The 22,058-nt window shown below is 55.3% G+C and overlaps 1 protein-coding gene across 1 annotated transcript in view; it reads right to left on the bottom strand.

Moving 5' to 3' along the window:
• Positions 1–21,165, bottom strand: part of LOC119095233 (dynein heavy chain 3, axonemal-like) — a 21,835-nt gene extending 670 nt beyond the window's left edge. The window contains exons 1-7 of the mRNA XM_037218101.1: positions 21,048–21,165; positions 18,428–18,588; positions 17,595–17,738; positions 16,857–17,019; positions 10,897–11,019; positions 384–515; positions 18–341 (exon numbers count right to left, since the gene is read on the bottom strand). Coding sequence (XP_037073996.1) covers positions 18–341; positions 384–515; positions 10,897–11,019; positions 16,857–17,019; positions 17,595–17,738; positions 18,428–18,588; positions 21,048–21,158 — 1,158 coding nt within the window. The 5' untranslated portion in view covers positions 21,159–21,165. The remainder of the gene's footprint in view (positions 1–17; positions 342–383; positions 516–10,896; positions 11,020–16,856; positions 17,020–17,594; positions 17,739–18,427; positions 18,589–21,047) is intronic.
• Positions 21,166–22,058: the final 893 nt, after the last annotated feature.

Raw genomic sequence — 22,058 nt, 5'->3', positions numbered from 1 at the left:
CACCGCCGACCCGTCACCTCAACGATCAGCACGAAGCTGCTGCTCACCACCCCCATCCAGCCCACGCCGGTGACGAAGCGGCACGCGACGAAAAGCTCGTAAGAGCTGGCGGCGGCCGAGATCAGGCCGGCACCCACGTACAGCACGATCATGCCGAGGTAGACCAGCCGGCGGCCGTAGCGGTCGCCAAGGTAACCGGACACCAACGAGCCGAGGAGACCGCCCAGCTGCACCGTCGACTGGATAGTGGAGAGCAGCGGCCGTCGCTCGCACACCAGGTCCCACTGGCTGACGACGCTCCAGGCGCCGTCGCGGTCGTCGTACAGCCAGCGGCGGCACGGCTCGCCCGACGGCCGGCGGCAGCGCGCCGCGCTGGCCGCCACCGCCGCGAACGTGGCGTTGGTCGGCTGGCCATCGGCGCAGCGGAACTCGGGCGTCGCGCCCATGAACATCATCGACATGGCGAAGAACGGCACCGTCAGGAATATGACCGACATCCAGGTGAGCAGCAGCAGCTGCCAGCGGCCGGTGCCGCCCGCCAGCTCCAGCACGTCCTCGAAGTGCACCTCCTTCTCGGTCTTCGACGGCGGGTCCTCGGGCATGGTGGCTGCGTGAGGGCGGCGGCAGCTGAGACGTCTGTTGGCCTCTGGTCGCCGTGCGACTACCCGCGATCCAGACGACTGTGCGGACAACTGCTTCTTCTTCGTCCACTTCCTCGGCAGAAACCTGAGTCCAGTGCCCCGGTGATATTTGGTCGGCCGATGGCTGTTCTCTTCTTCTCCTCCCAGCTTTCGCTTGAACCTTGGACCCTAAGACTTGGTGGCCATCTGCTCTGGGCGACTTTCTTACGCGGCTACCTCCGCCGTCTCCTCCCACAGCACCAGTGCCTGTCGACTCGTGCAGTTCTCCCCTGCCGCGGCGTCGCCGAGCCGTCGCAGCTCCGTCGCCGGTCCGCGCCGCTCGCGCTCCTGGCGTCACCTGGCGGCGGCCGGTGCCGTGCGCCTCTCGTCGGGCGCCGACGCCAACTGCCGCTGGGTGGCGCCGCTCCCGTCGAGCGGCGCCGACGCCAACTGCCGCCGGGTGGCGCCGCTCCCGTCGAGCGGCGCCGACGCCCGTCGCCGACTGCGGCCAGGTGGCGCCGCCAGGTCGGCCCGCCGGAGTCTACACCGGACCAATCCGCCCAATCCGTCCGGCAGAGACACGCTGCGCGAGCTTACCAGGAGTCGAACGCTGTTGTTGGCACCGCGCCCTTCTGAAGGGCGAGCCTGCACTAACCGAAGCCGACCAGTTGAACATCTGCCTACAAGGCTTCCGGGTGCATAATTCATTGGCATGCGATTCGTCTTGATTTACGGCACCAGCTGCCCGGGACTTACCGGGGACTTATATGGTCCGACCGACTTATCTCAGCCCAAGTTTGGACAGGCGTGGCCCGCATGAAACGCCGCTGATGACGCGGGCTGATCAGTAATCAATACCATCAAGCGTAGTTTGACTTTATTCTAGACGTAAATTGCGTGATTTTCATGGGCTTTCATCCGTTCCGGTGTTAATTACTACGTGTATTTGCTGCTCTTGCCCGCAAATGCCACTATTTGTCATACCAGGCGATGCACGGGTAATGCGACAGTTCAGCTAGCAAAGTAATAACCTTAACAGTAATCCATTTGCTTCCATCATGGCCAGTGTACGCTGCAGAGACAGTCTGTGTGTCATTCAACAGTTAGTACAAAATGAAAAATAAACAGGGCTAAGACGTTCCCGACTAATATGCTTCAAAGGAGCGATTGGAAGGCAATGTTTGCATCAGCCTTTCCTGATTGCACAAGCCACACAGTAGCACGCTATATATCTGTCGATATTTGTGGTGATGGCGCTTCAACACCCGCCTCGTTCCCCAGGTGTCACTAGTAAGTTGGATACTGCAAGACTGGTAGACGGCATGAACACAGAAGCCACGGCAGACACGGACGTAATGCGCATCTCAGAGCCCGTGGCTAAGTGTTTTCTGCGGAACACGAACCATAATCGAGGCATGAACCCGGTTCGTAGCATCCGTGAATTCGCCGCATTTCTTTGTGATCTGTCTTGTCACGCGGGACTGTTGTGAAGAAATAACCGGTCACTTCTAACCTCCAATAACATGTCGACTGAGATGCCTCACCCTCTCTTTCTTGTTAGATGGTCAAGGTTCATTTTTCTGTTCAAAGCAATCACGCAAAACATCTCTTTTTCCTACATTTTTGTTCGTTTTGAGTGGGGAAACTTTGCTGCCTGCGTGTTGGTGAAGCAGCTAAATTCAAAAGGTATCGCGCCTGTACCAGTATTTGGACCCGAATTTTGTTCGAATGTGCGTTAAACTTAAGTCTGTTCTCAGGCTACAACCATTGGCAGACGCCTGGTCAAGCACACATTAGGGCACCTTTGGCCTTAAATGGTACCGAGCAAATCTAGCGTCTGTTAAGATCTGACAGTTGGTTGAAATCGGTGAGCCCTCGGTAGTTTCAAGGTATTGAAAGCGCATGAGCAGCCTTCAAACGACGTCAGTTTTAAGCAAGCACAAAATCTGTGCGCTTTGTACCAATGCATTCTCTTGTATGCAAGACTTGCATTGCAGCCTCTTGTCTACCAAGATATTTCACTAAAGGGTACATTTTTAATACGGTCGAAGGGACCTCCAAAATCGATTCCCGAAATTGAGCCGCCAGGTGCTGTAGGTCGCGTAAAGCGACTCATTTACTGCGCACGGTGTGTAATGACCAGGGTCTGGCCCGTTTACGACTATTTTTTTATAGCCCAGCCCTATTTTTATATAGCCTAGCCCAATTTTTCTAAATTACGCTAGTGTTGACAAAAATAATGAAGCAATAGGCTGACTTGAGGCGCCGACGTCTTACCTTACCAATTTGGCATACCAATCGCTACTGACATAAATAAGCACACATAAATAGCACAAATCATATAGTTGCGAACACACGTACGCGCTATTTTTCCAGTCTACTTTATTTTCTAATTTTGCTAAAAATGTTCCTTAAGTGAAGAATGCAAGGCAAACGCGGATTCGGGAACAGGTGCACTTTACCTACAAATGTTGTGCATTAGAGGAGGTCATGCAGTCACCAGGTACATTTGCCGGTAAGGTTCATGTAAAACACTTTCGCATCTGCGTCTAAATGCTCAACCTTATCATCAATTGCTCTCTTACTTCTTACTTACAGTTACTTCAGTTACATCTGCGCTCTGTTTTCGGAACATCCTTGTGCTTGAATGGATCAGAGGGCCTGCATTTTCAAAATACATAATTTTCCTACTGCAAGCAGAACATTATTCCGGAACAAATATTCGTTCATACTGAATCATTCAAAAATTGTTACTTCTTGATTGCCAATTGTATTGGACGAACTAAAATGCTGCTATTTGGAAGTACCACTGCTGGGTACTGGTCTCCAGTAAGGTCCGTGCTAGTGTCAGCGCCAACACCCCATAGTGAGATTGCGACAAAAACGTCCGCGTATTTCGATGAAACCGATTTTTCGTCAGGTCAAATGTTTTTAAAGAGCTGTGGTGTTGCCTTTTCATCCACCGTAACGATTCAGTCTAGAGCGCTAGCATGCTTAAGACCACTAACTGAGCTTCATCTTCCGCGGGGCGATGCTCCACGCGTAGCGTTTCCTTCAAATCGATGTTTTGTCTAATTATGCTACTTAAAAAGCAAGCCCACTGTCGAAACAAGGATATTAAACATGTAGGAAGACAATGGCATAGTTAATGCATTTATGCATCAAATTTGTCACTATTGTCTACGCATTGAACTCAGCAATGCTTTGCGGTAAACGGAAGTCACAACTTTTTAAACAATTCGAATAAGAAATTTGATAGCTGAAACCTAATTCCAGCAGCACGGCATGCTTCAGCACACCAGTGCGTGTCTTAGCATCAACCAAACAAGGGCAGCAACTATAACAAGTTCCACGTGACTCGCGCGTGTTTCTATTGCGTCACACTGCCAATGACGTCACGCGCACGCGGTCGGTCCAAGTCACGCTGCGCATTTCATGGCAGAGCAGCACAGGCCACTGGCACCGGGGCAGCCGCCTGCGCCGTCGCCACGGCATGCAGTTTGGCCGCTGGACAGAGGAGACGTGAAGGCCGCTTGGCCCGAGGCCAGCACGTCCCGTGGCCCGTGCACCAGACGCTGCCGGCCAGTCGCCGTCTGCAGTGTGCCTTCTCATAGAGCTACGTTGCAGGCAGGTGGTTTTACAGAATGTGGGGGAGGGTCAAGTGGGTGCTGTTGGCTAACGTTCATGGTATGAAGGGATTTTTTGTTGGTTTGATTGGTTGGTCTTCCGGTCACATTGACCATTTCACGGATGCGGGAGGGCGTAGTGTGGAGGCGCAAGATTACCGCACCTTTGTGTCCTCCACGGTCGAGACCTACCAGGCGCAGACATCGGCAAACGAGCCATTATGAGGACGAACCACGAAATGACGACTGACGAAAAAAAGACGGACGGATTGAAGGAAGGTGTCCCGCATGTTTTTAGCCGATAGTTGGTGATCGTGGGGCGCGAGTTCGACTTCGACCCGAGCCGATTGTCTCCATGCCCTGCTCTCTACCCATGCATTGCGATCCCTCCTTGCTCCATGGTCATAAATTAACCCGAAATAGCCCAAGAAGCCCCGTGCAGACAGAAACCAATCGCCCGCAGGGGCACCGGCTTCGGTCGGTGTAGGGGACTAGCGTCCCCTCGGGTCCCAGCTCCGGTAACGGGTGGACAGCGCAAGCTGGTCCTCTCAGGGCGTAGCGACCCTGTCGGTGCGTGAGCTCCTGCTCCTTGTCCCACCCGCTCCTTCCACCTCACCCGCACTCCCACATCCGGCCCCATCACCATTCCTCATCCTCGTTTTATCGGGGTCGCCGTGCCCCCTCGCCCACGTCCCCGGGTTGATCGGATCCTGGTGGCTGAGGGGCGCGTCGTGCGGGTCAGTCACGGCGCGCCCCAACACTCCACTTTGGCCAGGATATCCGGGGGCGTGGGGGGCCCGTGGGGCCCCACACGGGTCTAGCGGCTTGTCGCTCGCGTTGTGGTTGGGTGCCCCTTGCGGGTCTCCGCTTGGGGCGCCTGGCCGCGCGCAGCGGCTTAAGGGGTCAAGGGGCGGCGGCGCTGAACTACGGTCAGGACGGGGAGGGGTCTCCCCGGTTACACCTGGCCGTGTGGAAGGCGTCGTCCGCCCCGTATAGCACCGAGGTAGCCCTGGCGGCACCACCACCAACTAGCGGGTGGGCCGTCCCCCAGTTGGGCTCCGAGGTGGGTGGGGAGCCCCGGTGCCGAAATAAAGAACAACCTTGCATGGCATCTACAAACCCAAAAAACGCCCGCCCCCCGAGAGGGGGACGGACTGCGATGAATTTAGGGCGCAGCGAGGAGTCGGTTCCACCTGCCCCACGCGTTTTTGTCTTCCGGAGTGACGTGAAGAACCTGGAAGTCGCTTTCACCGTTTCAGCGCCGAAACGGATGCGACAGGTTGGGAAAAGTCACCCGCTGTGACAAGCTGAGGGACGGCGCGATCGAAGTGGAGTTCGCAAACGGCACCGATGCGACTCGAGCTTTGACTGTTACTGAATTTGTATATGCCGCGAGAACCGAGGGTGCAAAGCGAGACGTGAGCGTGCCAGTCACGGTCACACCGCACCACACCAAAAATTTCTCAAAAGGTATCATAAACTGCTATGACCCTCGTGACGTCAGCGAGGAGGAAATCATCGAAGAGTTGGGAACTTTCGGGGTCACGGCAGCACGTAGGATCACGATCAGGAGGGGTGATGACCAAATCCCTACAAACAACATTTTACTGATATTCAACCGGCCTGATTTACCGTCTGATATCCGCATTGGCTACGCAGTTGTCAAAGTCAGGGTCTTCGTTCCGAATCCGATGCGATGTTTTCAATGCCAGCGCTTTGGTCATACAAAACCACGCTGCCGCAGTCGAGCTGTCTGTGGGAAGTGTGCATCTTCCGAGCATGCGGGAGACCAGTGTACCTCTGTGCAGCCTTGGTGCGTCAACTGTGGCACAGGGCAGGTACCGCACACAACTTTCGACCGACGTTGTCCAGCCTTCATGAAGGAAAAGGAAATTATATCACTCAAAACTTCAAAGAACATTTCTTTCCGTGAGGCGCGTGAACAGTATGAGGCTAATCACCCCAAGGTATCCTATGCCGAAAAATCCAAAACCTCTGTACCACAGTCCACCAGCATCAGTCACATGTCAGCGGTCCAACTCATCACGCTCCTGCGATCCTTCGGTTTGTCTGTGGTGCCGGCGGGGCGGGCGACCCCCGCCCAGTCGGATCCTCCTGATCCTTCATTTGCGTCCTGCTCTACCAACGCTGTGCCGCCGGACCTTCATGTGTCGTCGGGGTCGCAGGCGGGGGAGGAGGAGGGATGGACGGTGGTCAAGCGCGGCCATGGTCCGCGGGCTCGGCCTTCCTCGCCGTCTGTCACTCCGCTGCCCTCGTCGCCTCCGGCGACGCTGGCGAGTGTGTGTGGACGAGCAGCGGAAACGATGGAACTGGCATGAGGCGGACAGGCGCGCCCGCGACGCCAAGCGGGCTCGCCTAGCGGAGTTGGAGAGGGCTAAGACGGCCAATCGCTTGTCCGTTGCAAGCAAGGAGCCCACCCCTCGCAGTGGCACACCATCGCCGAGAAGGCCAGTGGAGGCCCCCGCTGACCCCCAGACGCCCGGTAGAGGCCCGCCGATGGGCCCTCCCCCGCCGCCACCCCGGACCGGGTACGCTGGCGTCAAGCGTGCCCCGGCCGGTCCCCCGTCTCCATCTGACGGCGGGAGCCCCAGAACTCGTCCCAGAGTGGGGCACCTCCCTGCAGATTCCAACCGTGGCTCTCAGTCAGAAAAGTCTGCCTCTGCAACTGGCGCAGCCCAGTTCTTTTAGGACGTGTCCGGTTTTAGTATGTGACCTCCAACCGGCTTTTTAACACGCCCCCTTTACAGGCCTTTTTACAGTGGAACTGTAGAGGAATAAGGGCGAATGCCCTCGACCTCCAGGCTGTCGTCAGCAAGCACTGTCCTGCAGCCGTAGCGCTGCAGGAGACCAAGCTTGCTTCTAGTCACCACTGCGCGCTGAAGGGATACGCCCTGTTTCGCAATGATGTGTTAACCGACGGTATCGCACATGGCGGTGTCCTTCTTGCAGTCCACCACAGCGTGCCAGCCAGGAGGTTTAACCTGCGGTCTACGCTACAGGCTGTAGCCGCACGCCTACATTTTAATCACCGTCACATCACGGTGTGTTCTTTATATCTTCCACCTGGCGTCGGTTTTCCATTGGAAGACATGAGACGTTTAGTGCATGAGTTGCCTTCACCATGTCTTCTTTTAGGCGACTTCAACGCTCATCACACCGCGTGGAGCTGTGATAGCACGAACACCCGCGAAAGGATGTGCGAACATTTTATCCGTGACTCGTCACTGTGTATTTTAAACACAGGGACTCGTACTCATTTTACACTGCCGTCTGGTCAGACTTCCGCGCTTGACCTGAGTCTTTCTAGTCCCGAGCTGGTGGAGAGCCTCGAGTGGTCTGTGGCAGATGATCCAATGGGCAGCGATCACTTCCCAGTGTGGCTTCGATTCCAAATAAGAGGAACGTTGGGTGTAAGACCACGACGTTGGAATTTAAAAAAGGCTGACTGGAGTGAGTTTGAGGCTCGACTGGGGACATTATGTCAGACCGGAGGTGTGAGGGTGGCACTCTCTATTGAGGATTTTACTCACAGACTTCTAGATTGCGCTAGCGATTACATCACGCGTACTTCTGGATTTCCTCGTCGCACTCCTGTGCCGTGGTGGACGGAGAAGTGTCGTGATGCAATTCGCGCACGCAAACGTGCTTTCCGAGCTTTTGACGCCAGAAGTAGCTTGGAGAATTTAGTAGCCTTTAAGAAAGCCAGGGCTTTCGCCCCCCGCACGATAAAAGAAGCGAAACGTGAATCCTGGCGTATGTATATATGCACGCTCAACTGATTCACACCAACTTCGCAGATTTGGGCTCGGATCAAACAAATCTCTGGGCAGTTTTCATCCGTGCCACTTCCTGTGTTACATGTTAACGGCCAGGTGGTGACTCATCCGTTGGATGTGGCTAACGGCATCGCCCGAGCACTCTCCCACCGTAGCGAAGGTGCAGACAGGAGCCCACATTTTCTACGGCAAAGAGCACAACCCGAAAAAACCGTAGTGAACTTTTCTACAAGGCAACCACAGGCGTACAATGAGCCCTTCACTTTGGTGGAGTTGGAGTCGGCAATCGGAAAAGTTCGTAGTGTATCGGAAGGTCCTGATGACATCCACAATGAGATGCTCCGACATCTGCCTCCGTGCGCACGTTGTGCACTATTGGCGGCCTTCAATAGGGTGTGGTCAAGAGGTGAGTTCCCTCCGGACTGGCGGGAAGCTGTTGTGGTGCCTATCCTAAAACAGGGAAAGAGTGGGCTGGACCCTCTTCATTACCGACCCATTTCACTGACGTCATCACTGTCAAAGCTCATGGAAAAGATGGTAAACGTGCGACTCACTTGGTTTTTAGAGAACAACGATATTTTTAGTAACTCGCAGTGCGGATTTAGGAAAAACCGTAGTACGGCGGACCATCTCTTAACACTGGACACCACGGTTCGCAAGTCTTTTCAAGAAAAAGCGCATATGGGGACAGTATTCTTCGACATTGAAGCCGCCTATGACACCACATGGCGCCATGGTATTGTTCAAAAGCTTTTTAAATATGGTATGCGTGGCCATATGGGTGCTTTTCTCCAAAGGTTTTTAGCCAAACGATACTTTCGTGTTCGGGTCGGCAACGTCCTCTCCGATAGGTACGAACAAATAAACGGCGTGCCCCAGGGCGGCGTGTTAAGTGTAGCACTGTTCGCAGTTATGATACATGATATTTGTGATGTGCTCCCACAGTCGGTCGGACGTGCCCTTTTTGTTGACGATTTTACTATTTGGACCAGTGCAGCGAGAGCACCAGCGATGGAGCGGCGTCTCCAGCTGGCTGTGGACCGCGTTGAAAGATGGGGTGACATGAACGGGTTTCGTTTTTCAGGCGACAAGACCGTTGCGATGCATTTTTGTCGTCGTCAGCGATGTGATGATCTGAGCATCCGTCTATATGGTCGCCCTATTCCAAATAAGGCCGTGGCCAGGTATCTTGGGATACACTTTGACCGTCGCCTTACATATAACGCACGTCTTAAAATATTACGCGACCGATGCTTTAAATCTCTCAACATACTAAAGTGTGTGTCTCGTACATCTTATGGGGCAGACAGAAGCACGCTTATGCTTTTATATCGTTCCCTCGTCCGCTCCAAACTGGATTACGCATGCTTTGTTTATGATGGCGCGTCTGAATCCAGCAAGCGTGTTCTTGATACCGTCCACCATACTGCCATTCGCATTGCTCCTGGGGCGTTTCGCACATCACCTTCCGTCAGCCTTTTAACGGAGGCACATGAACCACCACTTTCGACGAGGAGGAAAATGCTTGGCATGCGTTATGCCTTGAAGCTGCGGCAGTTCCCACTTCACCCGGCATATTCTGCAATATTTTCGCGGTTTGCGGTAAGTTCTCTTCGTCATGGGCCGCAGCAGCACGCTTTAACTTTTGGTTCCCGAATGAGAGCGTTACTGCTTGAGAGCGGAATTCCTGTTCGGGGTGTAAGGCAAGTAAGCCGCCTGGCTTCTCCTCCTTGGCAAATGACCACACCCTTCATTGACACCTCGCTTACGGAAATTAGGAAAAAAGACGTCACACCACACCTATTGAGATCCAGGGCAGTTGAGCTTTTGGCGTGTTACGAAGGATATACCCTGACATACACAGACGGATCCAAAACCTCGGATGGCGTGGGTTGTGCTTTCGTTAGCGGGTCCGTCACTCGATCGTTCTCGTTACCGGCCCACTCGTCAGCTTTTACGGCGGAATTAGTTGCAATCACCAAGGCGATATGTTTCATAGAAGTGGGTGAAGAATCTTCACACGCCATTTTTACAGATTCACTGAGCAGTCTCTCTGCACTGAAGTCTTTTTATCCATCATGTCCCCTTTTACAGGACATTTTATCCCGCCTGACACAATTGAATCGGGTTGGAAAGAGAGTTGCGCTGTGCTGGATCCCTAGTCACGTCGGTATCGTGGGCAACGAACTGGCTGACGCCGCTGCTAAGCGAGCAGCGGTAGCACCATATACCCGGTTTTTGCCTATCCCTGCCAGAGATTTTTACCCGGCAGTCAGGACCTTCCTGAGAAGCAGATTGCAGCGCTGTTGGGACCAGGCGGGGGGCAATAAGCTCAGGGCAATAAAGACAGAGTTGGGCTTGTGGTCGTCATGCTCTCGCAGTGTGCGGTGGGAAGAGGTGGTTTTATGCAGGCTGCGCATTGGGCATGCTTATGCCACCCATAGCCATCTGTTGCATGGAGCCGACAGACCCCTATGCCAGCGGTGTGGTGCCGTCCTGACTGTCCATCATGTCATTATATCATGTCCATGCCTCTTCGAAGAACGACGACGTCACTTTGGTTCACAGGCTTCGACCCTGACGATTAACGATGTGCTTGGTGACAGTTCCTCCTTTCTTGATCCCAAACAGCTCTTTTCGTTTTTAAAAGATATTGATTTTCAGGTCATTTTCACACCGTACTAATTAAGTAACAGCATAGTTATGGGCGCAAAATGACCACTGCAGTCGACGCGCCCGAAAACTCCAATGAACAACAAAAAGACAGAAACCAATCGATGGTGAACTCACTGGCACTGAATGTCGCATGCAGTCAGCCACAAACGGGGCTTCCAGACCGTCCGTGAAACTTACCTCCTTCTTGGCCTCCACTTCCATGGTGTCTTGCTCAATTTTGATCATGAGCTTTTCTGTCTGCGCCGACGTCTCGATCAGCTGGGGCTGCAGGCTTGTCAGCTCGTCCTGCATCACTGACACCTGGCGGTCATAATGTGCACTTGAGCGTGAGAAACCGGCCGGCAGGGCTCGACAGTCTCGAGGTGGCATCCAGATGGGGGAAGCGCGCTCGACAAATGGGGCGGGATCACGAGCTCCCTTCTACTACCGAGGGTGGGATACCGAGCGTACGACTCCTACCCCGCTTTACGGGCCTTGCCATTGCGCCCACAGGACCCACATGACAATGAACGCCGTAAAAACCTCGAATATTCCCCGACCATACCGGTGGCAGGATGGTAGAAGCGAATCTGCCAGCTTGGAAATAAGCAAATAGCACTATTGCAGACACAAAGCCGACTAAAACCACCCGGGCCGATCGACGTGCACGGCCTAGATAACCCCCACACCATTTCCAATCACAACAAAAACATTGTAGCTATAAGGCCCTTACAAAGCTGGCGTACTGGAAGCTGATCCTAACTCCGCGACGACAATGTGGGAACGGCATGCAATGGCGCTGCGTCGCCATTGGGATTTTACGACGCATTCCGCTATTGAGGCCATATGGCGTCGCCTGCCCCCCCCCCCCCCCCTGGCATGAAGGGCGGGCGTCCCGGGGAATCGAACCCCGTACCTCTGGCCTGCCTAATGCGCAGCATACCCATGATGCTCCGTGGTTTGAAAAGCTTTAACCAAATGTTTTACGAAATATTTTTACTCCAGCATTCATTGCAAGACAAAACGACGTTCCCTCGAATCGTCATCAGCTAAAAGACATCGGGAACAGAGAAATGCGGCGAAGAGGCAGTGTACCAGTCCAGTCTTTATGTGCTGAAGCCTTAAACGAGACCCCCTAAAAAAAGACTTGAAGAAGGCCGTGAAAAACAGTAATCATCACATGTACGAAATGACGACGGGATGCGTCGAATATGGAAATAACAGTAACTGGCAGGTGCATGGCTGCTTGCAACACATATCACACCCGCATCAGCAGCATCTATCGCCGTGCTTGTCTTCACCTCAGCCACTCCTCGGTGCACCAACCCGCCACAATTTTCAGGCGTTGTCAAGGGCGGCCGACCCGCAGCCGCACCCCGGTGCCGTCCGCCACGCTGGCGTCATCAGCCCGCCGCGCGGTGACCAGCGATCACAGCCGACCACCGCAGGATAAGGACGCTCGCGGAATCCTCAGCCTGCTCGAGGAAAGCACGGCCCGCGGCCGGGAATCGGAGAACATCACGTTGAGTCACAGGAAATACGGCCGCACCCGCCGCGGAAACCCGCGGACCTCCGCGGCTGACGCGACGGGGCGGGCGGTCACACGCGGTGGTGTGCAGGCATCCCGTTCTTCATGCTCCAGCGGGTTGGGCGGAATTAACGTCGGGGACTAGGGACCGTACCGAATCCCGAGTTGGGAAACATGGAGATTAGGGACGATCGGTGGCTTAAACGCGTCGGCTGAACTGGACGGCACCACAAAAGTTCAGTCGATGAAGGATTACGTTTTTAAAGCAGTGTCACGCAAATTAAGCCCAACTGGTGGTCAATATATTTGTATTTTCCTTTTCGTTGTCCGCTGCATGCTATCAGTAAGTGGCCGTAATATATTCAGCATCACCCCTGGTCAGCTGGCATGACATATCACACCTTTATTATCTCTTGATAGCTTCCACAGAATGTAGTTTACGTCGTGCTCTATGAGATGGTCCAAGATGGTCCGCGTAAAGCAGACGATGACACATTTATGGATTCTGAAGAAAAGAAAAAACAAGGAGTTTTAACAGGAAATGTTTGTTTGGGAACACTGAGACACAGCCACGGACAGGAAACTGAGTCAGGACCAGACAACGCCACCAGTGACGAGAGCGCAGTGACGCCAGCCCCGCCGAAGCGCAGCCTCACGCGTCACGAGACTCGTCACACACGACGGCGAGTCGGAGCTCGTGACGGCCGCCGAGAGTCACGTGCTCACGGTCGGCAATCCCGCTCCCGCTCGGCGGTCGCGCGTCCTCACGGCGCGCCGGACGGCCCACGGCGAGCCGCGGCGGCAGAGGAGCGAGCGGGAGGCCGACCGACTCTGCAGTGTGTGAGTCAGGAGCCGCTGCTGGGACTGAACGCCGACTGTCGGGAGCCGCGGCGCCAGAGGGGCCAGAAGGAGTCAAGGGACGCTCCTGTCACTGAATGCCGACTGTAGCGAGCCGCGGTGGCAGAGGGGCCAGCAGGAGTCACGGGACGCTCCTGCCACTGAACGCCGACTGTCGGGAGCCGCGGCGGCAGAGGGGCCAGCAGGAGTCAAGGGACGCTCTTGCCGCTGAACGCCGACTGCAGCGAGCTGCGGCGGCAGAGGGGCCAGCGGGAGTCAGGGGACGCTCTTGCCACTGAACGCCGACTGTAGCGAGCCGCGGTGGCAGAGGGGCCAGCAGGAGTCACGGGACGCTCCTGCCACTGAACGCCGACTGTCGCGAGCCGCGGTGGCAGAGGGGCCAGCAGGAGTCAAGGGACGCTCCTGCCACTGAACGCCGACTGTAGCGAGCCGCGGCGGACGAGGGGCCAGCAGGAGTCACGGGACGCTCTTGCCACTGAACGCCGACTGTAGCGAGCTGCGGCGGCAGAGGGACCAACAGGAGACCGACTCTGCAGTGTGTGAGTCAGGAGCCGCTGCTGCGACTGGACGCCGACTACCCGTACCTACACTTATTAACTAAGAGTGGTTGGACGCAATGGAACCTACGTGTGGTATTAGCACGCTACGCTTCCGCAGCGGTGTGTGACGTTACACGCAGATGCGTCACACAGCGTTACACGGAGATGTGTGTCGCGGCCTCGTGTCTGCCCGCGGAACTACTGCACACGGTTTACAACGGGGGTGTCTACGTCTCGCCCATGAAGGCGAGACGCGAGTGTGTCGTACACTATTGTACATGCGTCGTACACTATTGTACGACGCATGCTCAACAGAACAGAGGGCGGCCGACAATGTCAAAAAGTTCACGGCATCGTAAAATGTTAAAGATTTAAAGATGAATGAAGATGAAGCTACAAGGTCTGTTAAAAATGGCATTATGTGATCGCAATCATCTTTCAGTACGAACTATTGCCAAAGAACAACAACAGCCGCATTAGGCATGCTATCCCTCTTGACTTATTTTCAAAGTGGTTGAAACCTCCTCATCACGACAGACAGTGATAACAACTTGACGGGCAACACCCCGCTGGGTACATCCGGTCTCCCCGAGCGACGGCGTTCCTTTGCTGACAATGCATATGCTGGTGGATTTCAAGAACCATTAAGTAGTTCTGCCATTGTGGTCAACTATAGGCAGTCCGTACAATCGCAAACAAAGCAGCGGAAGCCATGAATTCCCTGCTGTTTTGAAAATCCGCACACCCTCGTTACATATCGTATACGACACATCCGCCACATGTGCAGCGCTGCTTATCCGTGCTGTGAGCCGATGAATAAAAAACAGAGCGTTGTTTGCCCAAACTCGAGGAGTGCTCACCCTAGCCCACGCCAGCGCGCGTCGCTACGGCTGCCGAACCTACACATTTTTCAGCACGTACGAAGGCGAACAACTTGATCTAGCTCTCGCTCTCGGCCGCAGAGGCTGTACCGCATCGCGGACCGAAAGCTAACCGCACCGCCCTCCGAACCACGAGACAGCCGCGGCACCGAGTGGTACGCCAGCTAAGGTGAAACACCCCAACCGCCCCCCCCCCCCCTCTCCTCCACTCTGCCTGCGAGGTGCAGACGTCCACCGGGCCGTCCGAGTACAGTCAACAGTCCACAGTTTCAGGTCTTCGACAATCTACAGTCAACAGTCTGCACACCTCACCATCGATAGCGGCAGACGGCGCGCCGGCCCCAGCCTCGCACCGAACCAAACAAGGCACGCGGCCAGCGACCACGCTGACGCCACGCCAGCAGCGGGTGCGCGGGCCCCCGGCACGTGAGCATCCGCTGCAGGGGTCACTGGCACGCGGGCCACGCCGGCGGAGCTTAACTCCGCCTCCGCGGGCCGCAAAACTCCGCCGTATGTACACGGCCTGGGGTGCACACAGATGGCCACCAATCACCCAAAAATAGTTTTCACGCAAGGATACATGCATTGCGGACGGAAAAAGTGTCGCGTTTTAAAGGCGCGGATGCCTCTGAACTGCAGGCAGGCGAGCGAGCTAGTCCGTCCAGTAATTTGCTGCTCACAGAGTAGCTTCGGAGCACCTATATTTATGAGATTATACCAGGGCTGATCACAAAAACGTTACCCGGTATCCAGTTGGCGTTCTGCAGATTTGTTTCAACTGAGTTGCATGGGTGGTTTTGGGTTCTAGCTGCTTACTTCGCAGTCTGTCACGCGCGCCCTGAACCCACCATCCTGAACCCACCTGAACCCAAGCTCACTCGCACCGGGTCAACGGGTAAATGACGTGATAAGCTGCCGGGATATTTTGGTCTCGGGCCTTTTCCACAGACGGGACTGCGGAGTCATGCGCGCCAGTGTTACGACATGGTCATTGTGTGCCGAACAGATCGCATTTGGCTGAATACAGATGGACATGTCTGTGTCAATCGAACCACACAATCAAAACAAGCTCAGGCGTAAAAACCAGCCCGCTATCAAGGACATTCCCTCAATTATTTCAAAGCCGGTTTTCCACAACATTGTGCTGCTTGTAGCGACATTTGTTAAGGAAAATACAGCACGTGAACTGTTGTATTTTCTGGGATTATTGCCGAACTGAACGTTAAGCTTCATTCCTGTTTACGAAGCCGGACGCTAAACAACATGTTTTCGTCCGGACGTGCCGCCACGAAGTGTCCAATGTAACGAACTAATCACAGTAGCTGTTTCATTTTCCGTAGCACCAGACGATGGGTGTCAGCTTCTACAAAAAGATGGACAGAACAGGCCAACGGACAAAATCACCATGTCATCTGCATGCTATGCCGCTGTGTGTGGGGGAAAGAACAGAAGGAGAATCTTCCATGGGGGACCCCGTTTGCCCCTGAGGACAAAAAGAGGCACCGCAAGGCTCCCCGTTCCTGAAGAGCCCACCCTACCCCTCTGAGAAAGCCAGGGGACGGCACAGCTGACCCCAGGCCCCGGGCGTGTTCAGCTGCTCCGAGATAACAGCCGGAGCCAGACAGACGCCAGGCGGACGTGCCGCCTCCCCTGCACGATAGCGGTTCTGTCAGCCAGCCAAGGTTACTACCCACAGCCTGATAGTAAAGGCCAAGGTAAAAATCCGGGGGATCGCGACGAAGCCAGGCGACCACTGGCTTCGGCTAAAACTAAAAAAAAATGCGTCGGTTAGGAGGTCCCGGTGCGGCAGCGAGATTAAGCGATGCAGATTTTGGTGGTTAGAAGATAGTTAGATTGTATCGAACTTCTGTCAGCTGCTTCTAGGCGCTCAAACCGGTTCACGCTACTTATCGATAATCTGAAGGTTTTCCGACCGTCTTAGGGGGCTGGTTTTTCCTCAACATCGGAACCTTCTTGGGACTCTTCTACGTGTGAAGCAACTCTAAAAGCGGGGTTTTCAAGTGAGTAAAATACAAGGTTGCCCAATTCCCCGTTTAATATGGACAAGCTTTTCGCAAGCTAGCTTTGATCAGCTTAAAAAACGAGTCTTCACATCATGCATCAACTCTGATGAATCCTGCAGGTTAATGCTGCAGCGTTTCATGAAAGAAACCTAAGAGCCATATTCGCCATCTCAGCCTTTTCAGAGCCTACGCCCAAAGACTGACAGCAGTTTAATATGCCCTTCGCCGCCACATCACATGACCACGTCCAATCCCCCCCCCCCCCCTTCCCCCGCCCGCTCGATATCCAACCCAGGTCCGCCCAGGTCAGCCGCTGACCGACCCGCACCTGCGAGGCGGCGAACTCCAGCTTCTCCAGGCCGGTGACGTAGCGCTGCCGCAGCGTCAGGATGTCGTCCCGCTTGCGCTGCAGCAGCGCCTTGAACGCCAGGATCAGCTCCAGGTATGAGGTGGGCGTCACATAGTTGTGTCGGTTCAGCTCCGCCAGGTATCTGGCGAGGCGTTCGATTATGTCGCCGCGAAAGTGAGTCATACAGCCACGCGCGTCGCGACCCATGGCAGCGACTGTGCAAGGGGTAGGGGAGGGGGGCGGGGCATGGCTAGCAGGTGTCGCACACCCAAGAACCTGCCGTTGCACGCGCCGCGGTCTGAGCCAAAATGTCCACCGGTTCCACCTGAGCGGGAGTCGCCGGTGGCAAGGTGGCCACGGACGGGACCGCCGCGCGGCCACCATTCAAGTCTCACCGCATGGTGACACACAGCCACCGCATGGTACCCGCTGAGCGAAACTTACCCATGACAGCGGCCACCAGAGGGCGGAAGCTCTCCTGACCGCATGCACCCATGAGGAGCACGACTAGCCGGTGGGACATCATATCCGTTAGTTATCCAGCCCACCTAACCACACCCAACATCGCTCCGGCCACTCCATGCATGATTCGCGCCTATTTGTATTCTACGACGGCACATTAACAACCAGGATGGCGTGTGCACATGCCTGCTGGCCAAGGTCACGCTGCTTCAACACAAACAAATAAATAAAGCAAGCACCAGAAGCGCCGCTCACCTCTGAGACATGACTCGCACGCTCTCGTGGAAGTGCTGGCAGACAAAGACGCAGCCCAGCCGCAGGTCCTCGTCCATGTCCGGCACGTCGCGGAGGAAGTGGTGTGCCACCCGCTCCAGGGCGTCCTCGGGCCAGGCTGTGAACCTGGCACACATCTGTCCCCGGTCAGCTGGAGCACGCGCCGCGGCCGGGGCACAGCACAGCACAGCACAGCACAGCACAGCACGGCACAGACCGACATCCCAACCTGCCACACAGGCGGCACTGGCTCAGGCAAGGGAACGATAGAGCGAACACTAAAACAGGGTGAGGAAATACTGGTATGATGAAGACGCCAGGCCAACAGACACAAAGCACAGGCACGGATATAATGCGCAACATGGCACAAAGCAGGCCGCGGCTCGGCACGAGTAGACAGCTGCATACGACGTGTTCCAGTCACAACACGACGCAAACGACCGAACCCGTAACACGCACCTGTCGAAGGAGTCAACGACAGCACACACACACACACACAAGCGCGCACGTACGTACGCATGCACACACGCACGCACGTAGCCACGCATGCATGCACACGCGCACACAAACCTGCGCACGTACGCACGCACGCACGCACGCACGCACGCAACACACACACACACACACACACACACACACACACACACACACACACACACACACACACACACACACACACACACACACACACATACACACACACACACACACACACACACACACACACACACACACACACACACACACACGGCGCCGCGCCACGCCCACGCTCGTGCGCGCACTCAGAGCCCTCCGACAGGGGCAGCGGGCCGTACCAGTCGATGGTGCAGCAGTTGATGAGCGAGGGGAACATGCGCAGCCGGTTGCGGAAGGCGTCGCCGATGGGCGACATGGCCACCACCACGTGCAGATTGGCGCGCACCAGCTCGATGAAGAAGTTGTAGAGCGCCAGCGGAGCCGAGTCCACCTTGCGGCCCTGCCGACGCGGCCAGAGCCGTGCTCAGAAAGCGGCGCTCGGTGGGACGTGAAGGCCAGCTGACACAGTGCAAAGCCACCGTGGGAGTTTTGTGTCTGGCGCACACCGTGTGAGCTTTGTATGTGTTGCACACCGTGTGGGGGTTGAGTGGTGCGCACCGCGCGAGGTTTGTATGGTGCACACCGTGTGAGGGTTGTGTGTGGTGCACATCGTGTGAGGGCTGTGTGCAGTCTACGCCGTGTGAGGGCTGTGTGCAGTGTACACCGTGTGAGGTTTGTGTGTTGCACAACGTGTGAGGGCTGTGTGCAGTTTACACCGTGTGAAATATGTGTGTGGTGTAAACTGTGTGAGGTTTGTGTGTGGTGCACACCGTGCGAGGTTTGTGTGTGGTGCACACCGTGCGAGGTTTGTGCGTGGTGCACACCGTGCGAGTCGCGAGGGCCTCGTGGGAGATGGGTGAAAGTGGATTGGAGCATATAATTCTTTTATGAGAATGAAGCTGAAAGATGAACAAGTCGGAAGTGCAGGTATTCAGCTAGGGCTTGTAAGATGACTTTCTATGCTGGCGTCAAAAACGCTTGGCCCCTATATGAGTATGCAAATCAATTAAGTATTGACATGTTCACCATGGCTGTGGCGCTGCGGCATACACCGCTCCTCCTCTCAAATAACTGGTAGCTAGTGAACGAGAAACGTTTGATTGGCTTGACCGATCTTGGCAGGTTCTCGCTGACCATTTAAACGTAGGCTTGTCCATTCCCACAGACTTCTTTCTGTAAACATTTTGTTCGTAGCAACACCCGTACCGCAGCCAATCAAGTATCCGGCATTGCCTCATGTAATGAGGTCAAGCTTTCCCGAGGGCTGCTGGGCGGCGGCGTGACGCATCTGGCCACCTCGGGCCAGCCCCAGTGCTGACGGCGTCTCGTGCGTCACTGCTGGCTTATGGGACCGCAACGGCTGGCACGAGCAACCGCTGCCAAGAGGGCAGGCAGATTGGAGGAGCGGGGAGAGCGAAGGAGCGGAAAGACCGCGGACAAACGGGTCAGGGAGAGATATCGGGTGAGGGTCCAGAGGGGCAGAACTGGAAACGAGGACATAGGAAAAATAATGGGTGAAATACACGCAAGTATAGAATGGTAAAGAGGAAAAAAAACGAAACATAGAGAAGTGAAAATGTAAGCGGGCCGGAGAACAAGCGAAAAAGAAAGAAAAGGATGAAGGGATGGGCGGCGGACGATAAAATCGGAGCGAGGTAGGAAGAGAAACGAAATAAGGAAGAGGGGAAACAAGAAGGCAGTAAGAAGGAATCTAGCGCGCCGTCCCCGCAGCCAGAGCAGGCGGACACGGCGCCACCTCGGCACCGTCACCGCATCCCCCGGCGGACGCCCGCTGAAGGAGCCGTGCCTGACCTGCGTGCTCGCCTTGCGACGCCGCGCGCCTGCGCCGGGCTGCAGCGGCGGCTCCTCCCTATCACCAGCCGCACGGCGCCGGCCGCCGTCGATCCGGGCGGGGCGCGGGCCTGACGGGGCCTCCCCTCCCTCCCGACGGCCGCGCGCGAACGAGGCAGGACACAGGGCTCGTGCTGAGGGTCCCAGCTCCCAGCGCCAGATGCTTGCCCACGTCTGCGACAGTATCAGCCCATACCGGTTCGGTGGCAAGTCGACCGAACTGGTCCCAAAGTGTACTGGGTGGAGCGAGATTGAGGCTTATCCGGCGGAGCATGCCCGAAAACCCGTCCCACTCCGCCGCAAAAGCCCACGAGGAGCCTGCACCAAGCGATTCTTAATCGCCATCTTTAACGTAATTTCCGGTTTTGTATGACATAATTGATTTATCGAACTGTGTTTTATCTAATGTACCTATAGGCATTCAGCCCGGTTTTCTTGCGCCCGGTACGACTGCATTATACGCGCAAACGGCGGAGACAGATGACGCTACATGGTGACGCTACATTTCGCAACGCGTTGTCTCCAAACGGTCGCTACGAGCGCCACATGTCCAGCGCAGACCACTGCCGGCTCCCAGCGCAGACCCCTGCCCCATCTCGAGCTCCGCGTCGGTCGACGCCACGCCGGCCGGGCCGGGTCGCGGCAGCGAACTTTCCACGCGGGCTCCACCAGCCGGCCGGCCAGCCCCGTCCACGTCAGCGGAGGGTACTGCCACTGACCGATACCATCGCTCAGCACGTCCGCGGCCCTGGGACGAGGCTACCTGCACACCCACCGTGATATGGCAGGCATCCGGGGGTTCAGAGGCCCGTGGGGCGGGATGCATGCGATACGTGGTGGCGTAAACAAAGACTGCTCTCGCTTGCGCTTCGACGCAAGGGCGACGGAAGACTTCAGTCCCCGTATCAGACGGGCTTGAGCGTCTCTAGATGCGGGCCTAACTCACTACATCGCCACCTGCAGTGCGGCGCCGAAGGTCGCTGACGTCTCGGGTTCCGTCCTACTCACCATGTCCTTGGCGATCGTTTGCATCTTCTCGAGGATTTCCGCCTTCTCGTCCGCTGGATACAGATTGGGCACGTCGCCAAGGTTCAGGATCATGTTCAGGTCCTCAACCATAGCTTCGTCCTTCACCTGTCAAGACGGGCACGGCGTGGGTGGTGATCAGCGCCAAGGCAGCCGTGCGGTTTCGGTTCATGGGCGCGAACGTGCACCCTAAACGGGCTGCATTAGCCGTTCCGATGTCTGCGCGTGCTTGTCGGATCCCTGCTATACCGAGCACTAAATCATTGCCACTGGCACGGTGCATAAAATACGCTCGTGCAGAATGCCATGAAAATGCTGCAATAACACTACTAATGGCCAACATATTACACGTAAGGTTGCGATGATCACAACATATACAACGTTATGGTATGAAAGCTATATTGACTATAATTATAATATTTACACTTGAGTTAAAATCAGTGTTCCACATTTGTATGGGGTTTTGAACGGAAATAATCATATCGAAGATTATTCAGTGCAGTTCACAGCCATGCCCTTGTTAAGACCTACACGCCCGCGAAGATGTGTAGGCTTTTTCGGAGAGATTATTTCAAGTCACCTAAGCATCCCCGACACCAAAATAACGTCATTAAAATCCAGCCATTCCGTTGGCTCTGCGGCCATCAATGCCGAGGAAAATATGCATATCGAGTCGTCCATATCTGGCGCTCGTCAGCACGGTTTCTAGATAAAGCGGCCGTCAATTGGCTCCCAGCCAATGTTGTGCAAGGTACGATGACGTAACCAAGCAATGCCGTACTGAGAAGCATATTTACTAAACAGATAATCTGTGTTGTCTAGACCAGTCTTGTCTACCTAAAAAAGCAAGCCAATAGTTATCAGTGAGCTGATTGCATGACATTTGATGCTTCCTTCAGTATCTTAAAATGTGAAACATTCCCTTTAAGAACACTAATGTCACCTGTATAAATGACGCGAGGTCTGATTCAGATCATGTCAGAATTCCGGACA

The sequence above is a fragment of the Pollicipes pollicipes genome, unplaced genomic scaffold (genome assembly GCF_011947565.3).
Source record: "Pollicipes pollicipes isolate AB1234 unplaced genomic scaffold, Ppol_2.1 Scaffold_4219;HRSCAF=4965_pilon_pilon_pilon, whole genome shotgun sequence".
Classification (NCBI taxonomy): Eukaryota; Metazoa; Arthropoda; class Thecostraca; order Pollicipedomorpha; family Pollicipedidae; genus Pollicipes; species Pollicipes pollicipes.
Note: the sequence above shows the minus strand (reverse complement) of the source record. Positions and strands in the feature narration are given on the sequence as shown.